This window comes from Anabrus simplex, chromosome 8, assembly GCF_040414725.1.
Source record: "Anabrus simplex isolate iqAnaSimp1 chromosome 8, ASM4041472v1, whole genome shotgun sequence".
NCBI classification, from domain to species: Eukaryota; Metazoa; Arthropoda; class Insecta; order Orthoptera; family Tettigoniidae; genus Anabrus; species Anabrus simplex.
In genome coordinates this window covers 94,402,483-94,429,851 of record NC_090272.1, presented here as the reverse complement: position 1 = coordinate 94,429,851, position 27,369 = coordinate 94,402,483, and the positions used below count along the sequence as shown (strand labels likewise).

The 27,369-nt window shown below is 38.4% G+C and overlaps 1 protein-coding gene across 2 annotated transcripts in view; it reads left to right on the top strand.

Moving 5' to 3' along the window:
* Positions 1–27,369, top strand: part of LOC136878841 (uncharacterized) — a 322,409-nt gene that overhangs the window by 216,679 nt on the left and 78,361 nt on the right. For both annotated transcript variants that reach the window (XM_067152369.2, XM_068229033.1), the window contains exons 10-12: positions 11,481–11,714; positions 20,147–20,248; positions 20,492–20,618. In XM_067152369.2, coding sequence (XP_067008470.2) covers positions 11,481–11,714; positions 20,147–20,248; positions 20,492–20,618 — 463 coding nt within the window. The remainder of the gene's footprint in view (positions 1–11,480; positions 11,715–20,146; positions 20,249–20,491; positions 20,619–27,369) is intronic.

Sequence of the window (27,369 nt, the reverse complement as noted above, 5' to 3'; positions counted from 1 at the left end):
TGCTGGGGGATGGGAAGATTGGAAGGGATAGACAAGGAATAGGGAAGGAAGCAGCCGTGGCCTTAAGTTAGGAGAAGTAGAAAACCACTTCCAGGATGGCTGAGATGAGAATCGAACCCTTGTCTACTCAGTTGACCTCCCGAGGCTGAGTGGACCCCCTTCTAGCCCTCGTACCTCTTTTCAAATTTCGTGGCAGAGCCGGGAATCGACCCTGGGCCTCCAGGGGTGGCAGCTAATCACACTAACCACTACACCACAGAGGCGGACATATTAATTTATTTTGTGCAAAATTCATAGCTGCGACGAGACTTGAATATCACATCGACGAGGTTCGCAGACATGTACGGTGACCACTTGGCCACCACTCCGTTCGCTGTGATGTAACCCCCAAGTATATATGCCTTGCTTTGGAATCGGGGATTCATCAATTTTTCAGAAGTTGCAGACCTGACATGTTTTAAGTAAAATTTGTTCGCCTTTTAGTGTTCTACCACCTCCACTTTGTCCGAAGCGGATTCTGTGTAATGACATGTGACCTCATCTTTTAGAAAACGAAAGCGTGTTGACTTTAACCCTTATACATGAGTTACCGTTGAATGTGTCCCCACAGGTACCTTGAAGCTCGGTGAAATCGGTTGACTGCAGGGTCTGGCCTCTACTCGTTAGATATTACGCTTGACACTTTTCATGTAATTGTAGGCGACTATGTTTACAAGTGCAAGAAAAAGCGTGTAGAATCCTGCAAAGAATTCCTGCTGTCACAGCAGCATTAACAAGGCATTACATTATTTTTCCCCGCAGTAAAATAATGCCCGAAAACCATTCAAAACACATCAATTATCACATTTTCCCGGTAATAAGAATATAAGAATAGGCTATGTTGAATGTTGTGATATAACAGACTGTTCTTTCATTTCTTATGCACATTCGCATAATTTTAAAATTAAATGACAAAAAAACTCGCATTCATCATAACGCTTTTGTTCGTCTCACTTAACATGTTTGTCTTATCGGTCTGCGCTAACCATAACCCATACCTGCCAACCCTTCCGATTTACCCGGAAACTTTCCGGTTTTTAACTCTTCTTCCGATTTTCCAATTAATTTTTACCTCTGCCGATTTTTGACTAATATAACCTCTAGTACGGCCAATACTCTTCCCCTAGAATAAAGGATAAATTCTTACGTGCTTGTGTAATTTACAAAACCTAATTTTCAAGCGTATTTGATGCTTTATTTCGCCTTCGTGTATCGTTTTTCCCGCTCATCACAGCAGCGTGTGCGCTTTAAGCTGGGGATTCGGGGTGGCAATCGCCCTGCAAGCAAGAGGCTAGTGCGCGCTAACGACTCAGTTAATCGGGACAAAACAATGAGTTTGTTATTGTGTTGTTCGCGCGCTGTTAACATCGTTTCTGTGCGTAGTTTCGTCGGAGTTGTTCCTTGCATTTCTATGACAGTTTCTGGTATTTTCTTTTCTCGTTATGGTCAAAAAATATGACAAACGTTATCTCCAAGTGTTAAGAGATGCCTATAAATTTCTGTACATTTTACCGGATATTAAAGGAAACTACCGTATTTTCTCGTGTACCGTAATCGACGCCCTTGCATAATTTACACATCCCATTATTTTTGGGTCCAAAGTGGAATTTGACGGACCCACAACTTCGAAGATCCATCACTCAGCTCCGGATGCGTTTCGAAATAAAGATACCGCCAACTACTCAGGTAGCAGGCTTCCTATTACGAAAGCGGGCATTCCACATACAGGGCAACGTGCTGTATTAGCCGGCAGGAAATCCCACTGCACTAGTTTTACGAGTGTTTCGCGTACGGGACATTATGTGATCTCAAAATTGTTTGTCAGTCCACAGTACTCTAAGAAACTGGTACAGTACTGCATCATACGAACTTGCGGTGATCAGTTACGCCGAAACATACGGGAATAGAGCAGCGGGCAGCAAGTTTTCAGTGTCCAAATGAAACATGCGCTACCGCGGTAACAGAAGTGCACTTCAAGTGGCCAACAAGTCTCACAAAGCATTTCGCGGACCAAAAAGCGGCATGTTTCCACAAGTAGAGGATTATCTGCTTAACTATATGATTTTGTTACGCAATGTTGGATAAGCCGTTTCTCACAAAATGCTGCATTTTAAAGAATGAGAAATAGCCGCGGCATGTGGAATCATTGTCTCATATTTAAAGGTTAGCCGAGGCTGAATTAATTTTATGAAGAGAAATGGACTTTCTCTTCGACGAAGAACAACATTATGCCAAAAAGTGACGAATGATTTCAACCATTTTCAGCGCTTTGTGATTGAAAAGCGTAAAGTGAAGGAATATTTTATCTCCCTTATAGGAATCGCAGGTCAGACGCCAATCAGTTTCCATATACCACGAAGTCGAACAGTCGATAAGAAAGGAACATACAGTGTTATCGCACGCGCTACCGGAAGCAAAAAAAAAAAAAAAAAAAAAAAAAAAAAAAAAAAAAAAAAAAAAAAAAAAAAAGACGATGTACTGCAATGCTTGCTGTAATCAAATACAGTAGAGACAATACACAACACTGAGCGAGATATCGAGGGACAGCTATTGGAGCTCACTCTAGCGGATAGACTTGAACGGTACTGATTCTGTCATAAGAGCACGTGTATTTTTGTGTGAAGTTTTTGGTGTTATTTATGCGTTTTCAGTGAGTTGACATAATTAAATAATAGCGTGTGTCATTCCTTGATATCTCTTCTCAACATGAGGGGAAAGGTATGTGCTGTGTTTGGCTGCAGTAATTACGAAGTAGAGAAAAATGCGCGCTCGTTCTTCAGGTTCCCTCGTGACAAGAACATGTATAAGTAAGTAATATTGTGTTTGCATATATATTCTTCCAGTGACAGAGATTCTTATAGTACTTCATAATCTTCTGACCTGCTCGACCCATGTTTTAACGGGCTTAAAATATAATACGCATATTTTATTGGATAGTGCAGCAGTTAACCTTCAATACCGATGTGTTGTTGTAGGTGTGATCTGTGGGTTTTGAAATGTCACAGAAGCGATTTGGATAAAGTGTACAAGAAAGAAGGGACGTTACGCTTGTATAAGAATTATAAGATCTGTTCAGATCATTTGCAGGCCAGCGACTTTAAAAATCCTCGACTATACAGCCAAGGGTATGTTACATTTTTACCCTAATTGTACGTAAATATTCCTCAAAGCATCACTATCGACATTTTCAAACTTTTCTTTCTTTTATCCCTCTTCTCAGATTAAAGCCGGGATTTTATAGATTTTCTTTCTGTTAGTAGGCTTCATGTTAAGAGGAAAATTGTCCAGCTATTAAATGTTAATTCATTGCATCATATGTGTAAGGAATGTGCCGATATTTTTATTGACAAATGTCTTAATGTGATGATACATTGTTTTTAAATGAGGAAAAAAGACAAATCCAACCGTAAGATTTCAGGTAGGTATGCTAAAGCTAAAAAAGTAATGCATAAATGAAAGATCAAGCCATTTCACAGCAGTCCATTTCACACCTTGTTTATATGTCTAATTTCAGTCTTTGAATAATAACCTTTTAAATAATTCTTCATTCATTTATCCAGAATTGCTTTAGCAACTTCGAAGTTAATATCTCAATACCACTGTGTTTCTAGACGTAATTTATTTATCCATTTCCGTATATACATTTCCATTGATATTTGAATTTAGCGCGATTTGTTCAGGTCAAGTCACTAGGAGCGCCACCGTAGAATTGTCTCCAATTTTAGCAAGGCGAAATCCGTAAGTGTCGTGTATTGTCTCTACTGTATTTACTGTAATAGCTGATGGCAGAAAGCATGCACCTTACTTTGTTCTAAAACGAAAAACAATGCCTAAAGCAAAATTTCCGCGAGTGATCCACGTTCGTATTCAAGAAAAAGGGTGGATAGACACGTCACTCGTACAAGATTGGATACGAACGGTTTGGAGTAATGTAGCAGGGTCCCTCCTTCGATGCCCGGCCCTTCTCGTGTTGGACAGGTTTTTTTTTTCCGGTATGTCATTCAGGTCGTATTGTCAGCTCGTATTGGGAAGAATATTTTCCAGTGTCGGTACCGTACTTCAAGTCCACGTGTCTAACTTATCTGATGTACCCTATTTGACTTTTCGCCAAATGACGATAACTGCAAATGGGTTGAACTAATTGTGTTTGGATTATATTTGATGTATCTTTTAAATGTAAATGAATTGTAAATAATTTCTAAATATCCGAATTCCTTGAATCGCATCCGAAGTTTTCGCCTGTATTTTTCGTCAAAAAAGTGCGTTAATTATGCGAGAAAAATACGGTATTATGTATTTTGTTGCGTGTGACGGTGTGACAAATATTATTCGTATGTAAATGTCATAAATGAGAGTGATTAGGTACATTTTCTTGTAACTATTTTTATGTTTTCTTTGTTTAAGATTTTAAATTTAATGGTTAATTTGCATTGTAACTGTAGATAAGTATGCCTTTCATCCTGACCTTTTTTCACGTAGACCGTGGTGGAATATATGTGATGAAATCCAAGAATTAAAATATCTTCCTATTTTTGGTTTCTAAAAGTTGGCAGGTATGCCATAACCTGTAATAATATCAATCGTGTGTCTGTGTGACAAAATATTATTTCAACACACCACTAGGAATGCTTTATGTAAAGAAACAAAAGACGCTCACTACCAAACGTGTTCAGGAATCTCACTGAAATGTGTTGATTTGTCTTTGACAATTGTTTCGTAACAAATGTTGGAAATGTTTGTGAAACAGGGCACTTTTAAACAGTGTTAAATTAATAACAATTGTTAGTTAACAGTTAAGTAAAATTTAACATACAGTTGAAGAATCCAGGCCTGTGTGTGTGGATTTCCTGTATACTGAGTGACTCGGTCCCATTGTTGCGTTTTTCTAGGACATCCAGGAACGGTAGTTTTCAGTTTACTTAGATTTCAATGGTGAACTGAACATTTACGTGAATAGAGTTGAGATGGTCAAGAAATAGCTGCAGGTTATTGCTCCCATGAGACCAGATCACGAACGTGTCGTCCATATAATGGGGAAAACTTTTCGGTTTCGGGGTAGGTGTGGCTAAGGCTTTCTGTTCAAAGTGTTCCCTATACGTGTTTGTTATTATCGGAGAGAGCAGTGACCCCACCACGGTCGCGGGAGTTCTACGAACAGACATTCTTCCTGGAATCGTCTCAACGAGATAATACAAATTATAATTATGTTTCATGTTATGTAACGTCTGATAGTTATTCACACCGGGCATTTGAACGTAAATAGTGTTCTCGGCAGTGTTGAAACATGGCCGGTTGAGCATTGGCTTTCGACAGTGTAAGTGGAAACGCCTCAATGCGGCAGCCATACCTGGGCATTGTTTAACCCTAGACATCGTCTAAACACAGTTTCTGCAATCAGCCCACTGTCTATCCGTAAATTTTATGGAAAAACTGTAAAAATTGGCAGGTATGTGATTCAGTTAAAAGGAGGAAAGCAGTCTCGTTTGCGGCTCTAGTTAAAGTAGGAATATGGTGAGTTATCTGTAAGAGGACAGGCTCATCATTATGTCTCTATATAAACAGTGTACTGGATCTCGTCACCTGGCACATATATAAGGAAAGGATTAAGGGAGCTGACTGGACCTGACAGAGTTTCACCCCTTCCAGTACTTAACAAATTATTGTCAATGATATTCCTATGCAACATCTTTACTCTTAGGTAGTAAAGTTGCTCAGTTTTGGTGCATTTGGTTTTCTCAAAAGCTTACTGGCTTTAAAAAGAAAAAGAAAAAAAAAACAATATTGCATGTAATCCCTAGTGCAGACATGCTTTGCTCAGAAATAAAATTGAGCTCAACTGGATGATGAACTGCATTTTCGTTATTCACAACTGACATTCAATTTTTTTATTTTTTGCTTAGAATTTGCTAGTTCATAAAGCCACCATTTCATTCGCCATAGTTTTTACAGTTTTCGGTGACGCAGAGATGCCAGAATTTTGGCCCAGTTAATCTACTGACACCAGCCCCTTCAAATGCTCAGAGACTGAGCCAGGATCATACCTGTCAACTTGAGCTCAGAGAGCTCAGAAGGCCTTTACTGTCTTGCCTGAGCTTCTCAGCTTGATGTTTAGAAAGTGAAATTTTCCTTGTTATTCTGGTCTCTGAGAGTATCAGTGTGTGTAAAGATGAGGTCAGGAACAACTTTAAATCCATGAAGATATTTAGTTTCAAACAAAAATATTGAAATCAGCATTTAACTCTGAGGTTTACATAAAATCAGCTTCATGGTCCGTATCGCACTTCAATAGATTCGCAATTAAGTATTTAATTTATTTTCCACCTAGTCGATACAATGATTGCTTAAGGCAATTTTTAATGGTCAAAAGTGGTACATGTTTCGTATATTATCAACATCTTCAGCCACATAACACTGTTTAGATGAAAAATATATAATAAAATATAATATTTATTAGGACAATTTCTCTATGGAATATTGTACAAGTGTTTCCTTGACGACTGCTTTCTATTGTAGAAATAATTTATATATTTTCTCTTGAGTTATTTGTTTGTTTTAATCTTGTCAATCTTATGTTAATTTTAAGGACACTTCCTCTAAAGCATTATTTTGTCAATTTTATATATTTTTCATCTAAACAGTGTTATGTGGCTGAAGATGTTGATAATATACGAAACATGTACCACTTTTGACCATTAAAAATTGCCTTAAGCAATCATTGTATCGACTAGGTGGAAAATAAATTAAATACTTAATTGCGAATTTAACTCTGAGGTGTCGAATTGATAGTGGTAGTATTACTAAACTACATTAACATATAATTTGATGAGGAGAGAGCCTGTCTGCTTGAAGACAACAGTACAGGGTCATCAAAAAATAATGCCTAGATTTTAAATAATTGCGATTAAACAAAACTATAAAGGTAATCTAATGGTTTAAGCCTTAAAATGCATGGAAAAGATAAGTTTATTTTCATACCATATTAAGCTTCATGTGAGCTCAGTTTGTTTCTCTGCAGACGTCTAATCTGTAGTCCACTGCGTGCCATGTGTGTTGAATCATATCCAGAGTAACAGTAGAGATGGCGGCAGCAATTTGCTCTCGGAGATGCACCAATGGACTTCTGAGTGGCCAGGAAATGGGGGGGCTTCTCTGCCATTCCAACTGTTTGGAAAGTGTGTGTCGATGATCATGTATCAAGAAGTCAATATAAAGAACCTTCTAATCGATACTTTATTTTTTTGCTATTTTATTTTTTATATTTTATTTTTTGCCTTCCTGATTTTGCACTTTTCGCTGCAAAGTCTACATCGTTTTGCCAGGCAAAAAATAAAGTATCTATTAGGTGGTACTTTATATTAACTACTTAATTATACTCATCGATACGGTCATGAAATGGACGACTTGTAAAATGATCGTGTATCTCTCGAAGGTAGCGAGACGGAGCTCCGTCTTGCATAAAAAGGACATGCTGGCCAGTCTGTTTTTCAATATCTTAAATGTGAAGGAACACACACTGTTCATGCATGTCAAGGTAAATTAGACCTGTAATTCTTTGTTCAGCATAAAAAGAAAGGTCCAATAACTTGGTCATTAACACATTCACTGCGTATTAGCAGAGCGTGACATACCCGCCAACCTGAACAAAATATTTGTGTGGGATTCTGTAAAAGTTGTAATTATTGAAGTTTTGTACGTTGGTAGGAGGCGTTCTATTGAACTTGTGGACTTATACCACTCACGCGCCTGGCGCATCACCCGCACAGTGGTTGAAATCGAGAAGTAATACTGGTCACCAGACGGATCACGCGCCACGCACGTTGGTAGATTAATATTCATTATTTATCGTGGATAACAAACAAATTCATAAAGTATGTTACAAGCACGAATATATTCGTATTTACACTTCTCTATTACAGAATTTGACAAACAGAAATGAAACACTTTGGCTAATAGAAGTGATCAGTATAACAAGAATGAAACCCTATAGCTAACACAAGCGATGTAATAACAATCAGTTTTTCTTTAGTGAACAGTGGGAAATGGCAATAATGTAAAACTATAAATGAAGAGAATGACCATCTAGAAGTCGAACTAGTCCCACGATCATTACTTGCACCACGATATTCCCTAAAGCATGGCGTTGTTACGCAAAAACCCAGAAAGCCCGCGCAAGCTGAACAGCCAAAAATGGAGTCATTCCTGATTTTGTACTTTTCGCTGCAAAGTCTACATCGTTTACTCTGCGTCTTGTTGTTCTGCGCTTTAGGCAAGTACTCTGGCAAGTAAATTGCATGACGTTGTTCACTTTCTGCTGGTTCTGGTAGCAAGTTCGAAACTATCTTGAAGTGAAAGTCCTGGAGATCAAATTTCTTTTCTCTGCTGTACATGTTGTACAGGAAATACGCATTATTCAACATCATATGAAATATATGTATCCCCAGTTTCTTGTACCAATGAATTGATTTACGAGTCTGTGGATAATAGGCCAACAGCTGATCCTGCCTATAAACACCTTTCATATGTTATACTCCACAACCATTTTGGGCTTAAGTTTCTCCTGTCCACGCTTGTTTGTGGTCTCAACCAAATCACCTTCATATTCGCTGGAGATCACGAGAACATCTCTTTTATCTTTCCACTTACTAACACATACCCCTTCCTGTGTGTAACGGTTGATCACTTCAACCGTTTGGCTACAACTTCTGGTGGGTTTCCCTTCCTTTTTGCTTGCAGAGTTCCGGTACAGTAGGTCTGCTTTTGTAGAAGCTCTTTTATAAGGCTAACAGAGTTGTAAAAATTATCCATGAAGAGGGATTGGCCTTTCCCTTCCAGCCCTTCCAGCCCTGTCAGCAGCTTGTTCACCACTTTCACAGCATGCCCCTGACCACTAACCTCAGGATCTTTACTGCCACCGTATATATGACTTGCGTGGATGAGGCCATTCGGCTGAGCTAAAACATACAACTTCATGCCATATTTATGGCGTTTGCCTTGAACATATTTTTTCCATCGGAAGTGACCTCTCCACAACACCATACTCTCGTCTATGGAGAGCTCACGGGATGGGTGACACAATTTTCATTTTATTATTGAAATAATCCATCATTGGGTGAATTTTGTAAATTGGATCACCCGAGGTTTGCTCTGTTTGGAAATGTAAACATCTCGAAAGCACTAAAAATCTATCTCTTGACATGAATTTTGAAAACGACAAGTTAAATAAGTAATGTTTCTTCCAACAGTCATTTATACCTATGCCTATGAAAGTTTTAATTTCATCAGCAGTGGTGTCGTTCCAATCACTGATTCTCGACCTTTTTCCCCTTGCTTTCAAACAGAACGTACTTTGAATAGTCGTTACATTCTTCAGCAAGAAATTCAAAAAGTTGGGGGGTGAAAAAAAGTTTTTGTCGACTGCGGTGGGATCACTTTGAGTCCTCTGTTGCCTGAAAACTGGATTTTTGGTATTGCAGAGGGTCGAGGAGGAAGCCACTTACTTGCACCAACAGCTGCAGATACCTATAGCGATTGTGGTGATTCTTCGCCTGGAGCAGTGAGTTGATTGTCTTCATGTGAAGGAACGTCAGCACTACCTTCAAGATTCCCACTGGTTTCATTCTCATCCAAACTTTCAGACTCTTATTTCTGAGTCGAAAAACTCCATCTCATCATCCGACTCGTCTCCGATATCGTCAAGCAACGTCACAATATCTCTGTCATTACAGAACTGGCGGGGCGGTATTCCTTCTGTTGAAGCGTGCCTCTTACTGGGTGGATCTCATGATGTTGAAGGAACCACATTGTCGGCCATCTGAAGAAAATATAAATAAAATAACATAAGCATCACGACACAATCGAAAATGATTACTGCAAGTTCATTCAAGTTACTTATAAATATGATGCAGGAATAAATGACAATTTGAAGTTCTTTTGTGTTATGCGCATGTATGATGCAAGAATAAATGACAATTACAAGTTCAGTTCTTTTACAGAACATATTGCGGTAGTGGAATTTATTTCAAAAGCGGATCACTCGTAATTCTGTTGAAGTTATAATAAACAAAAAATGCAGTGTCTTACCTCGCACTGAAGTGGTCGTGCAGCTCAAAGATCCCATAAATGAGTGATGACATATGACGATTACTCTGGAAAGGCAATATGCGGGAAACGGAGTACACATGCGCAAATATGGCTACAGTTGAATCTGCTAGTAGACTGGACTTGCACGATGTGTGGGATCACAATCAGAGCCTTTATTACCATGCGGGAAACCTGCGATTCACATTTCTTAGCAACCGTCCCATGATGCGCTAGGCGTGTGCTCCGCGCGTGCTTATAAAGTAGCGACACATGATCCGCATTGAACGTGTTAAGTAATCCGCACCATACATTGACTTTGGGAGAATCGCGAACATACTCGTTTTCATTAGGTTGTCGCGGTCCTCATATCCGATAGTTGTGACGATCCACACAACCATTTATGTGAAACGTTGCTTCATCAGTAAAACCCTCTCTCTTTAGAAAAGTTGGATTTTCATAAATTTCTTTTAACGTAAAAATAGCAAATTCAGTACGCTTAGGACGATCGGTAGGTTTTATTTCCTGTCTTAACTGAAGTTTATACGCATCAAGTCATAGCCGTTTGTGCAGTACATTTTGAATTGTTTTAGCAATTTGCAGCGCTAGATTTTGTCTAGCAGTTGATTTCTTTGTGTTCCGAACACGTAATCTATGGATACATTCAACATTTTCCTTTGATCTTGTTCGGCCTGTCCGACGTTTTTTCACGACGTTCCCTGTTTTCTAAACTGATTAAATCAGTTTCCCCTGGATAAGTTCTCGGAAAGAGCTGCTGTACATTGACAATTGACTTTGACTCCATGACTCCATGGACCAAATAACGCACTGTGCTCTCTGTTGAACCATCGTCATATTGAGGCGGTGGTCGCTGGCTGGCCTTCACCTGGCGGACGTTGATGACTGCGCAGCTAATCCGTGCATACTGAGGTCACATTAATGCATTAAACAATACTTGCGCTAACCCATTACAACATGGTGAAAGAGTCGCTCATTTAACACGCAAGGTTTCAATGTTATAACTTTTTTTAAATTGTGGTATTATTCTTTGATGACCCTGTATGTGAAGGTGTGGAAATTGTCCTAGTCCTTTTTAAGTTCTCTTGCTTGTCTGCCTCCTCTTTTTGTTCCTCCCCCTTGTGATGCTGACCTGTTATTGTATATATCCTGTTGTGTTCTTGTACATGTTAGTCTCTTTCTGTACATGACTTTATTTTCACTTATTTTATTCATTTTTCTTTGTTTACTAATTCTCCTGAAGTACGTAAGTTTGCTTTATGAATCTGCAAAATTACATTTCTGGGTAGGTATATTAAAATGATCATACAGATATATTTGTAAATGGCATGCATTTTTTTTTACAGGAATATAATGCTCACCTATACTCGTTCAAGCACATCAACGCGGTACGCAAATTGTGGAGATTACATAAGACCGTATTGACACAACTCCGTGTGCGGCAACGTCAGAGACAGCGCATCATTGATAAGAAGAAGGAAGAGGGAGATGGTCTTCCACTTAAGACGAAGTACTGTATTGTTTGCAAGTTGAACTATGGTGACCTGAAAACTGAACATGTGGCATCAGAGTACCATAAGGTTTGTTAATTATAATCTTTCAATTACCACCTTGAACTATTGTTTGAATATTCTTCACTGACTTGCAAAAAAATGTAGATCACATTGTAAATATTGAATTGGGAACAAACACAAATGTACAGAGACAACTTCCATAAGGGAAGTTTTACGAGCTAAAGCTTGTTGTACACCATCAAAATTTTCATCAAATTCAATACTTCACAAGAATTTTCCGTACTTCAAGTTTTGAGAAATCTTCAGAAGTCTTGAAAGTGAATTAGATCAGTCTTATCAAAGAAATGCCAGATCTTTAGACAGAATTGGCCAGTGGAATTTGACTATTAACGGTGCACGCTAGGTATGCTGGGATTGCTGGGATTCTACAGTAAAACCTCGTTAATTCGAAGTCGTTGGGACTCAAAAATCGGACTTCGAATTACGTGATTTCGAATTAACCGCCAAATGGCAATTCAGAAGTACCAACCCTTGCCGCGTTACAAAAGGCCCGTTACTGCATGCCGTTAACCTTGATTCACAGTTTATACCTTTCAAATGCCATGAAAAAAGAACTATTTCAAAAATGTATCCAAGAAGGTGCATTTACAGTATTCAAATAATGCACTCGGATATCTCACTGGTAAACATAACCTCACGCAACGAACGAAAGAAAGAAGAAAAAGCACGATTCAAAGCCGAGGAGAAATCTATGCTCGCTCCCGTGTGCAAGTGCTTTATTAATTGGATTACTATACTGTATGCATTTTAGATGCCTTGTATTTACACAAAGTACCCGATGCCCTTAAAATCAAACTTTCCTATGACTCTATCCTTGTAAGATTTCCCGCCATGGCACTTCTCTCATCTCTCGTACTTCAGAAATGTAAACACTTGCCGCGTCACGAAGTATTGTAAGACCCATTAATACATGCAATCACCTCGATTCACAGTTTAAACCTTTCCAATGCCATGGAAAAACTATTTCCGAAATGTATCCAACAAGGTGCATTTACAATGTTCAAATAATGCATTTGGATAAATCACTGACAAACATAACCTCACGCAACGAAAGAAAAAAAACCCCCGCACAAATCAAAGACGAGGATAAATTATGCCGGTTCCCCTGTGCAAATGCATTATTTTTTGGATTTCTTTACTGTTTGCATTTTAATTATAGATGCTTTGTACTGGCATGGGAAGTGCCCGACGTTAAAACATCGTGGCTTATCGAAGTTTCTTATGACGAGGGGATAAAGTATCTCGCTTCCATGTGCATTGCAACGCACTACTATGACCCCCATCTCTCACACTGTACAATTTCCCGGCTGGCAATTTTCCTTTAAAACCATTAGACCCTTTGGGCTCGCATTAAAATAAAGCAATGCAGTTTCACCGGCAATGACAATATTGTTCGGTGCCTACGAATTTATTATATTTGCCACGTTTTTTCGTCAACTGTCGGCATCGCCAGTGTTCGCGTATTCTGTTTTCCCGCACACTGCCTGTTGTGTGATATTACGGCGTTCCTTAAAAGGTTGAACACAAAAGAATTCCGATTTCATTCAACTTAGCAATCGTGAAGCGGACTGTAGATCCACCGAAGTGAGTGTAAGTGCGGAAAGCTACCCCTCCACGTTCCGGAACGTGCGTTCTATTATGACGCGGAGCGGATAAATTTCGAGTTGAAATTACTCTGTAACATACTATTGTTTTAAAATCTAAAGGAAGTTTTGAATTAAAAGTCTGAATTTCGGTAATGGGGCCGACATTGTACTTCGAATTACGAGTTATCCGTATTTCGAATTAAACAATTGAAATAACATGCAAAACTGTATCTCATTTTTCCGGGAACGAGAGCTTCTTCGAATTAGGCGGGATTTTGAATTAACCGATTTCGAATTATCGAGGTTCTACTGTAAACAACTTGCATGGCTTCACCTTCAATGACCCAGCAATGTTGTGTGTGTATTAATTGCTAAGTTTGAGGCACATCCCTGCCTATATTCAGTGGGCTCCGTAGAGTACGACAATTAAATTAAGTAAACAACAGTGTACGAGGATATGGCAAAAGAATTATCTCAAGGAAGTGGACTGCTTTTATGTTTACAAGTGAAGTAGAATGCGACTCTTCCGTGGCTTCGTTCAAAAACACTTACAAAGCCACTTTTAAGTAACATTGCCACGAATCCTTTAGAGAAGTGAGAGGTTTATAAAACTCGGAAGGAAGGCTTTGTTACTTCAGTGAAACCTTATCTGCAAAACGAAGGAAGCAGTGCAATTTCTATATAGGGCTATGAAAGGTAGGCAGTGCTATTTGGCATCTGCTGCTTGCTACTTATTTATTTTCAGTAAACTACTGAAGTTGCATATTAAATTTGAGAAGGTAGCATAGAAATGGATATTTGTAAATATCAGGCTGGTATGAGGCAATTTGAGATTTTTAAAAAATAAGTCATTTGAATTAACTCTGCGGATTTAAAACCTGTGGAAGTATAGAGCTTAACTGCGAACCTGGTGAGTGATTGACAAACTGTTCACTTGCCGCCCTCAGACTGCTGCTTATCTTGCAGGTGATAAATATCATTATGGATTCTTATTGAAGATTCTATATGTAGGATGCTAATTAGTTTATATCACCTATTCAATACATTAAAATTTTAAATTATTAGGAATTTATCTTCATTTCCATGCGAGACATGTTTTGCCTTTCCTTGAAGGAATAATAATTCACGGTACTACCGCAAGGCATAAATCAGGTACCTGATCTGTAATTAAAATGTAATTACTAAGAAATAATATTGACATATTACAGTAGGGATAGTCAGTGAAGAAAACAATGTTTAGTGACAATACGGATACCAACATGTTGTACCGGGAAATGATTATGGGGCCAGAGCATGAGAAGGATCTCAGGTTGTGTGTGGTTACTATTGGAGGAAGTACAGAGAAGGATAATTTTGCAAGGCGAATAATAGATGGTAACTAAAATTTTTGACAATATTTATTGATAGTCTCAAGTAAATCACCCTGTTGTTGATTTATCAAAATTAAATTTTCAGTCTATCTTTTCAGAATGCAGTAAGGAAATATATGCACTGTTATATTCTGAGACATCCACTTGATATTAATAATGCCCAAAATGAATACCAATTTTCTGAGATCTCAAACACCCTACAGTTCATCTAGGATAACACTTTGTACATAGAACTTCATTTAACCACTTGTTGATTTACCAAATTTCTAGATTGCATAGAAATTTAGTCTATCACTTGTGATGCGGACCTAAAGTTTCCTAAGATTATTAAACATAACATACTCGTACTTCCTTTAACAATCTGCTAGTTGAAATAAATATTTTCAATCACTTGCTGAAAACTCCTACAGTTCATTTAAACCAGTTATATAAGATGGTAAAATAGTGCACTTGTTTTATGGCAAGCCCTATAGTTCATCTAAGTGAAATGACTTCAATTTATACAAACTTTGAAGAGAAACCTACAGTTCAAAATAAGACCTGAATTCTTCTTGAATAACCTACAATTATTATAAACAGTAGGATTAGAATCCACGCGAAGCACTTTTCCTTTCACGAATGTAGCTCAGTGAATGATTGAGTGCTTTATTAAAAAGTCAGTTAGTGTCTAACTGTAATTACTTACTAAAAAATACAGAAGTAGTCCACTATAGCGAGTACGGCATATAACGAGAAGCCCGTTATAATGATAACTTTTGTCCGTCCCTTCAAAATTCCTAAATTAAAGTGTGTATTATTCTTTGGTTACAGCGAGATCCCTATCGCTGACGCATCCGTTATTACGAGCGATTATGCGTGCTCGATTTTTTTCCATTGCCGATATTTATGCACCCAGTCATTATACTGCTTGCGGTTGATCATCTTCGATATTGTATCGTTTTCTCGCTGTGCCCACCAGTGAGCGCTCTCGTCGACATTCGAAGGCAATGTCGGAGTCGATTAGTATTAACCGTCGACTGCTCTTCCGCGAGGAAAATGAAAGAGAACATGTTTTCGTAATAAATACGTAAATAACGTGTCCGATAGCCGCTGTTAACTCGTTAAAGATAACCGCTGAATAAACGATCGCTTAATTTTTATGCTAAATACCGCAATCAAGTAAGAATGAGATAGGCCTACACCTCAAGATATGGGAGAGTGCGTCATTGATTACGAGGTTTGTTTATATTTTCTCACGTCCGTTAAATTACGGAAAGGCTATCATGTAAATTTATAGCGAGAAGGTTATAATTTCTCTACTTCCTCTTGAAGTATGTTTTCATCATACATATAGTACAGATAAGGATATGTGACGCTATATGAATAACAAAACTGAAAAGTTTGCCACAAAATGTGATCGATCATCTTCGGTACAGGGTATAGTTTTTGCGCTATGTGCATTTGCGAGCTCTCTCATCAACATTCGAAGGCGATATTGGAGTCGATTAGTAATCCCGTCGACTGCTGTTCTCAAAAGAAAATTCGAAATGAAAGAGGATAAGACGTCGTAATAAATGCGTAAAAAACTTGGCCGATAGCAGTGTTAACTCATTAAAAATAAAGGCTGAAGTAAATGATCTCTTAATGGTATACCGTATACTGAAATTAAGTAAGAAAGTGATACACCTCAAGATATAGCAGCGTACTATCACTGATTTCAGAGGATAGTTCATATTTTCTCGCGTCTAGTTAAGTTTCGGAAAGCTATTCCCATGTCAATTTTTAGGACGAGGTTATCATTTCTCTACATGCATTTGAAATGGGTTTTCATGATACATATACGGTTAGGTTAGGTGATGCCATTTGAAAAAGAAAACTGAAATGTTTGCCACAGAAGCGGTTTTTTCTCAGAATCTCGTGTGAAAAATCAAGGGTCGTTTTGCATTCGCGGCCTGATAGTAATGAACACCACTGGCAACTACCGCAGTTTCTTTTCACCGTCGTGCACGCGCACACAAAACTCGATAATAAACGACCGCCAGTTTTGGCTACACGCTGCAGAAAGTTCCAGTCACCAAGCCGCAGGAGAGTACTTCATCTATCCTTATGAGCAGATTACAGGGATATAAGTGTATTTCATATACAGTAGAAGTCCGTTATAGCGAGAATTCATAATGGCGAAAAATTTACTCGCTATAGCGGATTGTCGTTATACCCGATTTCTTGTAAAAGTCGTTAAAACCCCCATACTCATTAAATTCAGTATGAAATGGCAATCAGTTTGTTCAAAATTTGAGTTTTCGCGGATAGTATCCACACTGCGGCTTGCTTGTTTGTTGTTTTTCGAAATCCGATACTACGTGAAAGTGTGCTGCTGACGTTACGCGAAGTCCCATTTTCAAACTGTTTTAGCATTTTTCGGCACTATTTCACTCTATGTGCCCTTTGTTCCTCTGAAAGTGAATGGGGAGCTCAAAGGGAACAAACCTTTCTCACATGAAGATGGTCATGTAGAATTGAATGAATAGCTGTTGCAGGGATGTGGAGGGTCTCTTCTACCTGCCGATATGTTGCTGCAACATTTTCCTTACAGCTTCAATGTTTTCTTCATTCACTGATCCAGACGGTCGCTCAGAACGAGGATCGTCTTCAACCCCAAAATTTCCCCTCTGGAACTCTTTTTACAAGCGGAAAATTGTCTGATGTGAACAGTCTTTCCCCAGCACAGGAGTCGCTTCCTCCAGGCACTGGTCAACAGTTAATCCACAAGCAAAATTGTAGCGGATAATTGCGCGGTAATCGCCTTTAGACCACACTGACATCTTTCTTTCCTGCCGGGCTGAGTGGCTCAGACGGTTATGGCGCTGGCCTTCTAACCCCAACTTGGCAGGTTCGATCCTGGCTCAGTCCGGTGGTATTTGAAGGTGCTCAAATACGACAGCCCCATGTCGGTAGATTTACTATCACGTAAAAGAACTCCTGTGGGACTAAATTCCGGCACCTCGGCGTCTCCGAAGACCTTATAAAAGTAGTTAGTGAGACGTAAAGCAAATAACATTATTATTATTTAACTTCCTTTCAGTTCCACTGCTTGGTAACACCTAGTGTGAAGGTCGCACTTTGTTGTCTCCTAGACCGGTTTTCACTCCTAATTTCATCCATCACCATAACAGGGGTGTCCAGCCAACCGTTTTTGCGTATTGCAAAACTTTCCTAGTGCCCTTTTTAAGTAATGACATAACAGAATGTTTACTTTATTATTCGATATATGTGAACATGTCTTCCAATTGGAGCATGGCTGAAGATGACCCAATATATATGGGGTCGAAACTTGTCCCAGTTATATAGGACAATATACAACCTAATGGTATGGAATAGGTGGACCTTTCTCTACCCTTTCACAGTGATCAATGGTCAATACAGGCCATAATGAAATCCATAACTTATGATAAAGTACGGTGGAAGTTTTCTTCCATCTGCGGTAATTGCTAGCATGACGGTGAATCGTTTTCTTTATCTACGCCTTACGTCCTTATTAATACACTTGAAGTTCCTTTCTCTTGCAATGTTGTATTCCTTGGCATTTCAAAAAATACTGGCATTTGGTCTACATTGCCAATTTGTGACAATAAATACAAATTGTGTTCCTGCAGTCCAATTAAGTAGCGATGAAATTCAGTAAATTCTTCCGTGTGATGACTAGTCAGCTTTTGACATATGTTTTTCTTTGTAGTACAGGATTGTTCTGCCTCATCAATTTTACATGCACGAAATTGAAGCATCCCTGGCGATACCTCAGTTCCATTATTTCTTAAATCTTCAAAGTACATTAACAGGTCATTATCTCAGGATATTTACTATGCTTTGAACTTCTGAAGGATCACGTGCTTTTCTTAGCATCACGTAGAGCCTCCTTCTGTTTTCTCCAGGAACGAACGTGTGCCTCCAAGATGGAAAGTTTTCACTTTGCAGCACAGTTGCTATTCTCTTTAGCGTATTTTATTTCTTTTAGTTCATATTCTGCTGTATAGTTGTTATACTTTCCCATGCTAACTGGTGAACTGTAACACCGGCACTTAACACACTGACACTTGACTGTGTGCTACCTACTTACGGAAACTTGTGCGACGCAGTTTAACACACTACTACACAGAACAAATTACAGCTTGTATCTGCGGTAGCTACACGCAAGCCTTTCACAATCTTACTGTACTCTAAAAAACAGAACTACTTATCACAAAGCGCAGGTCAATATATAACTCCAAGCTTGGGGATTGGAATGCAGTTTTGCTCAAGATCAGACTAGACTACAGCTGGCGGCAAATTCAGAGGGTTACTTCATTGCTTTCAGCGCTATAGCTAAGATTCAAAGTAGCCTACGATTTGAGACAGTGAAAATTATGCGGTCAAAATAAAATCCTAATAATTACTCATAAAAATTATGCGAGCATGAAAGTTACACGGGTAAATGTGGTACACTTGTATCTGGTTAAATTTCAGAAAGGTTGTTCCTGTGTAAATTTATAGCGGAAAGGTTATTACTCTACAGGGGGCTTGAAATATGTTTCCATAACACATGCGCAGTAATCCTAGGCTAGGCGACCCCGTTTAAAGTGAGAAAATGGGAACATTTGCCCCAAGCGTCTGCAGTGATGTTGCAATTTTTAAGAAAGAAACTGAACATGGGTGGTCAGAGTATCGGAATTAGAAGATACTGTACTAATGAGTAAGCCGTTATATGCAAAATAACCACTAAAATTTTGGGGAGAATGATTGCAGTTTCATGATTTTAATGGGTTTTCCCCTCCTTCACCTATGATTTTTTTAATAATCTGATATGACCATTCAAGAGCAAGCTTCAATGAAAACAGTTCATTTGAGAAAATCCATTGTCAAAATAAAGGGTTAACGAAAGGCTCATCATTAACAGGAATTATAACCAAGTAAGAGGCGTAGAGGGAAAGAAAGGCGATCAGTTTTTAATGATGGTGGTGGAGTTACAAGAGGCTACAGAGCTGGTTCAATGGAGGATTATGGAGGCACTTAATTACTTCAGAGGCTTGCAGACTGAGCACTGCAAAACATAACAGTGCACAATCCAGATGTATAACGATCCATTATCTAGGAACCACAATGGCCTTGTGTGTGCTGAGGGATATCATTCGTAGTCACCAGCAATTATTCAGTTGGGATCTGCAAACAATTTAGATCTGTTAATATAGTGGTAGTGCCAAGGACTTAATGTTAGGCCCCAATGATTTCTATGCAGACATTTTTAATTTATTTGTTTGTTTACTTGTTTAAAAATAATGTTTGATGGTGCATTTGGCTATAGATTTCTAGAAAAGGCTCTTTTTCTACTGAAACCTCTTAGGTAAACCTCCATGTAAGGTGAGAAATTTCAGGTCCCTGTTTATAGATAAGGCTAGGTCTATTTCCTCTCATGTCCTGCCTTTCCTCTAAAGTGTAATTGATCAATCTTGGTTAATATTCTCTGTTTTAGAAAATCTTGGACTTCATGAAACCTTACTGTAGAATCTGCAAGTTCAAACTAAGTTCACCGATGATGTATGAAAAGCATCTGTGTTCTTTGGACCATATCAAGGTAAGAAGTTTGACAGTGTAGTTACTCATTGCATTATATGAGCTATTCTCATTTGGAAGTGTTATAAACCAAAAATACCATGATGCTAGTGCAAATATAGATTATGTGGGCTTTTGGTTTGTTCAGACTTAATGCTGAAGATCACAAATCTCTAAATGAATACACATAATATGATTAATTGAAAAAAGTTCATATCAGAGTATGTCACATTATTTTACTCTGCTTTTTTTTTTTTTTCAACAGCGCAAGGCTCTGTTAGGATCAGAAAAGGATTTATTGAAGGACAGTGGAAGCGGAGCTGAGGAGGATGAAGAAAAGGATCTAGATCTAGAAAACTTTATGACTCTGGATTCTGTGGGGACTTTTGATGGTATGTTAAATGCTTTTTTTAAAATATGAAATCCTAGTCTGTTATTCTCTTTGGTGTTGCTTCTTTACACAAAGTGAAAATACAAATTACAATATTGGTGCAGGCTGTCAGTCGTTAAAACTAAAATGTCTCCTAAATGGCACAGTGTTTTGCTATAGATTTTGCACTTTCACTACAGTTAGCTTTTGGCATGTTAATGTTCTCCAAGATTCTTGAAAGTATCACTGTGAAGAAAGCAATGGGGTCAACTAGTTGAGCTGACCATGAGCAAGAACAAGAACAGACAAGGCAGTGTGGAATATAGTTTCTTAGCTAGATAAATGCATCGTAGTTCAGGGTGACATTCCTTGGATAACGCATTCTCTGGCACCACTACGGTAAATGACGGACTCGATGACTGAATGGCACACTATTCGGAGATCCAATGAAGGAATCCCCGTGCCATTAACCCGGTCGGTGAGTGATGCGGCGATATTCGCGGCTACAAGTCCCTTGCTTGGCGGGGAACGCGGATATATCCGCCGATTCAAATTAATTTTTTTTTCTCAGTTGCCTGCAGAGGTTTATTTCCTTTTCAGCAGCGTATTCTGGATGAGTTTTCCCTCTGATGTGAATTTTTCAACTATATTCTCCCAATGCCAATGTGTCATCCACGAGTTGCATCATAAAGAACGCAACTTACGTCCGGGCAAGAACGACCTAAGGCCTAATAGCTTCGTGCTGAAGCTTTAGCTCATCGCCTAATCGTCCCTTGGATGTAATACTACTGCTGTAAAAGGGATTTCTAGAGATGGATACTGAACAGACCGCTCTGACATATTAGAACTGTGACCTGATTATCCCCAGTCTTGAGTTCTTTCTTCACTACTGGAGTGTCTGATTACTGCGAGTTACACAACATTTATTATCGTACGCATCCGTAATACTGGCTCAATTCATGATATCTGTCTAACTGGAGAGACCAGGGTTCTGTTCGATCCTTTTTCTTACATTTTGTCCGCTAAAATATCTATAACGAATTACCGGCCCCCACTGTTAGAGGAAGATGATTTACGGGTCATAAAATGAAATGTTGGAATTTAGTGGGGAGAATAGTGATATTAGTTAAGTTCTGCCGAAGGGGAGTTTCGTAAGTGACAGGATAAGTACTGCACGCTTGAATGTACAGGGTTCGGGCGTAGCTGATGCGAATGTTCAGTAGTCGCAAAAGAGACAATACGTGTTAGATTCCAGTTCAAGTAACGATCATGACAGTGACAGTAATACTGATTACAATCCAACCATTGCAAGTTCTTCATCAACTTATACTGAAAATGGACAAAGAAAGTCCCGCTTTGATCCAAAATTCCATTGTGATGTAAAGGGAGAGTTTTTAGGGAAAACAGAACTGAGCGAAATATTTCAATTACTTCTTATGACGAGATAGCTCAACAGACAAAAGATGCTGAGCAGGAAATCGCATATAAAACCCAGCTTAGTAAGATGAAACGAAGGAGTCGAGATCGAGACTGTGTCCGAACAAATAAGGACGAAATAAAGCTTCTTATGGCCATACTATTGCTGCAGGGGATAGTACAGAAACCTAAATTAGGACAATCTATTCCTCGCAATCACTTGTTCACTACGCCTATTTTCTATGAGCTGATGACAGAGATTTTTTCTCGCTGGGCTGAGTGGCCTAGACGGTTGAGTCGCTGGTCGACCTTCTGACCCCAACTTGGCAGGTTCGATTCTGGCTCAGACCGGCGATATTTGAAGGTGCTCAAATACGTTGACCTCTTGTCAGTAGATATACTGGGATGCAAAATAACTCCTGTGGGACTAAATTCCGGCACTCTTTCAGCGTCTCTGGAAATTGTAAAAGTAATTGGCGGGATGTAAAGCCAATATTATTATTATTATTATTATTATTATTATTATTATTATTATTATATTTTCCTCCACACCTTTTTACATATCTCTGACAATGTGGTGAATAATGGACAACTTCCTCCCAAAATATACAAGATAAATCCAGTATTTGACCACCTGTTAGCAAAATATTCAGAAGCTTATACCCCTGATGGCAAAGTGCCAATTGATGAGAACCATTTGCTATGCAAAGGCTGGCTGGGTGGAAAGTTTACATACCAAGAAAATGATCGCATTTCAGAATGGATTCGTATAAATTATGCGAAGCCAAGACAGGTTATATAACATGATCTGCTTCTATTTGAATCATAATGAACAGTTGTAAAAGACACAACACTGTAAAGACTGTAAATACTGTAAATATTACCTGTATTGTAGTGTAATATAGTCCGTGTATGTCACTTATGAATTGTAGGTAGGCTGTATAAACTTGATTCCTCAAAAGCTCTAACCAGCATAACTGAAATTTCGTGAGTATTATAATTTATTCCATCGTAAATACTTTATGTACATGTAAACTTTGTAAATCTACAATTTACATATACAGAAACCTTTATTTCTAGGCAGAGATTAGTACACTGCCTAAAATATTCAGGTAATAGTTACTGTATAAACGAAAACCAGACCTTTGCTATTAGGAAGAAGCAATCTCAATATCACAGTGTGGAAGCACTTACTACTTTTTTGCACAAAGTATTGAAAAATTAAAATACTAGAATTTTTCAACAATTAAATACATTATATTCAAATAAACATTTCTCTTAGTCTCCTTCAATAGTTCGTTTTAGTCTAAGATTGCTTTTAATCGAGTAATTAAATATTTTCTTCAATCAGGGAATGCATGTATGCTTTGTGGCAGACTCCACACTTGAAAGTCCACCACCTAGCCCCCAAATATATCTGAAACATTACCTTAAACAATTAATATGTAAATATGGTAATAAGTGTGACTAAGGTCTAAATATGAATTTAGGACCATTACAAGTAACAAGCTGTAACATAACAGCCTGTATTGACTTAAAATAAAGTAGCAAATATTTATGAATATATATTTAAATATTGTATTTAAGTAGTCTGTCTGTTCGCGTTTCAGACCCATTTCCCCCCCCCCCCCCTTTCCTTCCCACTTTTACAGCAGAAAAAGTAGGGGAGGGGGGCTCAAGTATTCAATAACCTCAAATTTTGTGCAGTGACTTCTAGGCTATAGATTGTATATGTAAACATTCTACACTATTCCTTAACAAACTAATGTACTTTGAGTTACATTGGCTATATTTGTTGGAAGACAGTATTTCTAAATGTAAAAAAGCAATAAGTGGTGAACACTACTTTCAAGCCTATATAAAAAGTAACCATGGTCAGTTTGTTACTTTGTCATTAGTTTTATCTCATTAATTCCTCTGAGGTTGACGTCGGGAAGGGCATACGGTCATAAAAGCTCAGAAGATTCGTCTTGTTTCATACTCGATCTTGTAGAGAAAAGGGATAAAGGTATTGTATTATATTATGCAATATTGATACAAAAGAAGTTAATGGCCAGTCATTTGTCTGTCTGTTTAGCAGTAGGCCTACTACACTGTGAATCTGAACACGGCTTTGATTTGAATTATAGCCGTGTGCCGTCGTCTCACTGCCATCTCATCAGCCATGCACTGCTATCGAAAGCATTCAAGGTCCCCTCTTTTTGAACCTTTTAAAAATAGTTGTGTTCCCAACTATAGAGTCCTTACAGTGAGAATCTATTCCTAAATCGTTTCTGGAGATGGTCTCTGATATTCCCAGATTTTGTGTGTGTGTGTGTGGGGGGGGGGAGGGGGGGGTAGCAGCACAAGCCACCCCTTCCGAATAAAGCCGTGCTGTGTAAAGCATGTGAAACCACCGGCTGATGGCTAGCGTATGTTACGAGTTGTACTTCGGAATGTAATACATAGTGACTGGTAGCATTCTTTGGATAACTGTGGCTGTTAAAAGCCAGACCCTTATTTTCAAGTATATTTCATGCTTGTTCTCTACATGTATCACATCAAGATTTACCTGAACAGCTGAAATTGTGATAAGGGAGACAGCAATTTTTAGGTTAGGAATGCTATCAAGTGCCCGGGTAATGCCAGAAGCTCCACGATGGAAAGTATAAAAACAAATAACAGAAAAGTCTGCCACATTTATGGATATCTACAAGTGTGGTGGTAATGCGTTTTATTATCATAAGGTTTAATTTCATACATCCTTTTCTCCATTTTTTAAATTAACGCATAGTGTGTTTTGTTTGGCGTCTCTGAAAATCGTTAGTGGGTACGTAAAATCTAGAGTATATAAAATTATTATTATTATTATTATTATTATTATTATTATTATTATTAGGTACGTTGGTGAGTAAAGCAGTCATTATGATTGTATTGCTTTTATCACGTTTTAAATCTACTCTCCAAGAAATGCCTATATTGGCCTGAGGTATGAAATATTAAATGGTAAATTTGTTAATGATCTTGCCTGCTATATTAATAGCAACAACGTAAATATTTCTTAACTATAGATACGCTTCCAGTGGAGGGGAGTTGCATGTACCATTTTTATCGCATATCAACCCTGCTTCCATTCTTAAATCTCTGGCAGTGTGGTACCCGAAATCATACTCACTCCTGAGAACGGGAGCTAATTGTACTAATCATTACACTGGCTGACATTCTCAACTACAAAACAGACGTATAGCAAGACTGATGTGTGTTTACAATGCGCAGGTCGGGCACGAAACTATTCACCTATTTGAAAGACGTCGTCAGAGCTGCAGTAGGCCTAGGCTACGGAGGCAGACATTTAACTATGAGGCACAGATGTATCACAGGATTTAGGTGCGCGTTTTCATTGTGCAGTTCGTATGGACGAAACTATTCACAAATTTGTGTGATATCATCAAAGTGTCAGTAAGGCTTTTACACGCTTTGATGTGGAATCTTTCTTCTCTGACAAATTAGGGAGTCTTGTTTGCAAGGTATATTTTTTTCCTTTCTTAGTCACGAAAAGCCAGGGCAGTGGGGGGGTCTAATACACAAGTAAATACTGTATTTCACAAAATCAATCTATGTATATAAAATAAGAGTTTTGTCTGTACATTGCTCAGAATTTAAAAAGCATGGTATTTCTGTATCAGCCATGTCCACAGTAACAAGAAAATGTACTCTTTAATTTGCCGTAATTTCTGTCTGTGTGTATGTATGCATGTACGTACGTATGTACACGCATCACGAGAAAACGGCCGAAGATAATTTAATGAAAATCGGTATGCGAAGTTGGGGAATATGTCGGTACAATCTAGGCCATAAATTTTATTCACGCTGAGAAAAATAGTATTTTAGGGGAAGGCCTAAGATTGAATTCTCAAATATTTATTAGTGGTACTATCTTAATAAAAATCGGTATACAAAATTGAGGAATAAGTCTCCATAATGTAGGCCATAAATTTTATTCATGCTGAGCAAAATGGTAGTTTAGGGGAAGGCCTGAAATGTAATTCTCAGATACTTATTAGTGGTCAAAGACTTTAATATTACTTATCTAGACTCGCAATAGCGCGCTGGTGATATGTGTAAAATTAGATATCTTCGTGCATCGCCTTGTTGCGAGCACTTCAGTTTCGAATGCATGGTTAATACATGGATCTGTGTTTGTGTTATGTGATAATTTATAGTACTGGCAACTATTTTTAGTGATGAATGCGAGCTTACATTTACATTCCGAGGCCTAAAAAGTATAAATAACGAAGCCCTATTAGAAGACGCTGCAAACATACCTTGGCATAATGTCCATATTTTAGATAATATAGATGATAAAGTGGAGTTCTTAAGCACACAACTGCTAACTCTTCTTAATAAACACGTGCCAAAACGCACTGCTTGCGTAACACGCCCTGCGGCTCCATGGATGACACGGAAAATACGATACTTAATGACAGAGAGGGACAAAGTTTTCAGGAAATTTAAAACTAGCCAAATACCAAACGATTTTGACCTGCACAAGACCCTTCGTAACAGGAGCACACAGGACGTAAGGAATGCTAAAATAAGACACTCGCAGAACATTTTGCTAACCCGAAACACGACAAAAATCTGGAAAACAGTTAAAAAATGGGCATAGGCGGAAAGAAAATGCATACTGCTGACATTAAACTATCACTGGATGATTTAAACCAACACTTTACTACAAGACCCATTAACATTGACGAGACAACAAAAGAACAGACAATTAACAAAATTCTACACAATGGCAATACTAACAATGGAGGAGAACAGTTATATTTTTCCCTCGTAACTCCTGCAGAAGTGTAACAAATCGCACGAACAATAAAGACAACTACGACAGGATGTGACGAGATTGTTCCACAGTTACTGTTAAAAACTCTTAAGACGTAATCCTACCAACTCTAACCCACATCATTAATACCTCACTGATAACCGGCATATTCCCTTCCCTTTTGAAATGTGCAATTGTTTGCCCACTCCCCAAGACCAACAATCCCGTGGAACCCAAAGACTTTTAATCCATTTGCATTTTACCATTTCTGTCCAAAATTTTGGGGAAAATAGTTCACAGACAAATAACTGCATATTTAAATAACAATATGCTTCTTAACAAATACCAGCCTGGTTTTAGAAGCAACCATAGCACAACTACTGCACTGCTTAGTTACAGACGACATAGGAGTAGCTATGGGTAAGGGAGAAGTTACTGTTTAAACTCTTCTAGACCTTAGTAAGGCCTTCGACTGCGTTGACACGGACATACTAATAGCAAAATTACGTGCTCTTAATTTCTCACGAAGCACACTATCCTGGATGTATTCCTA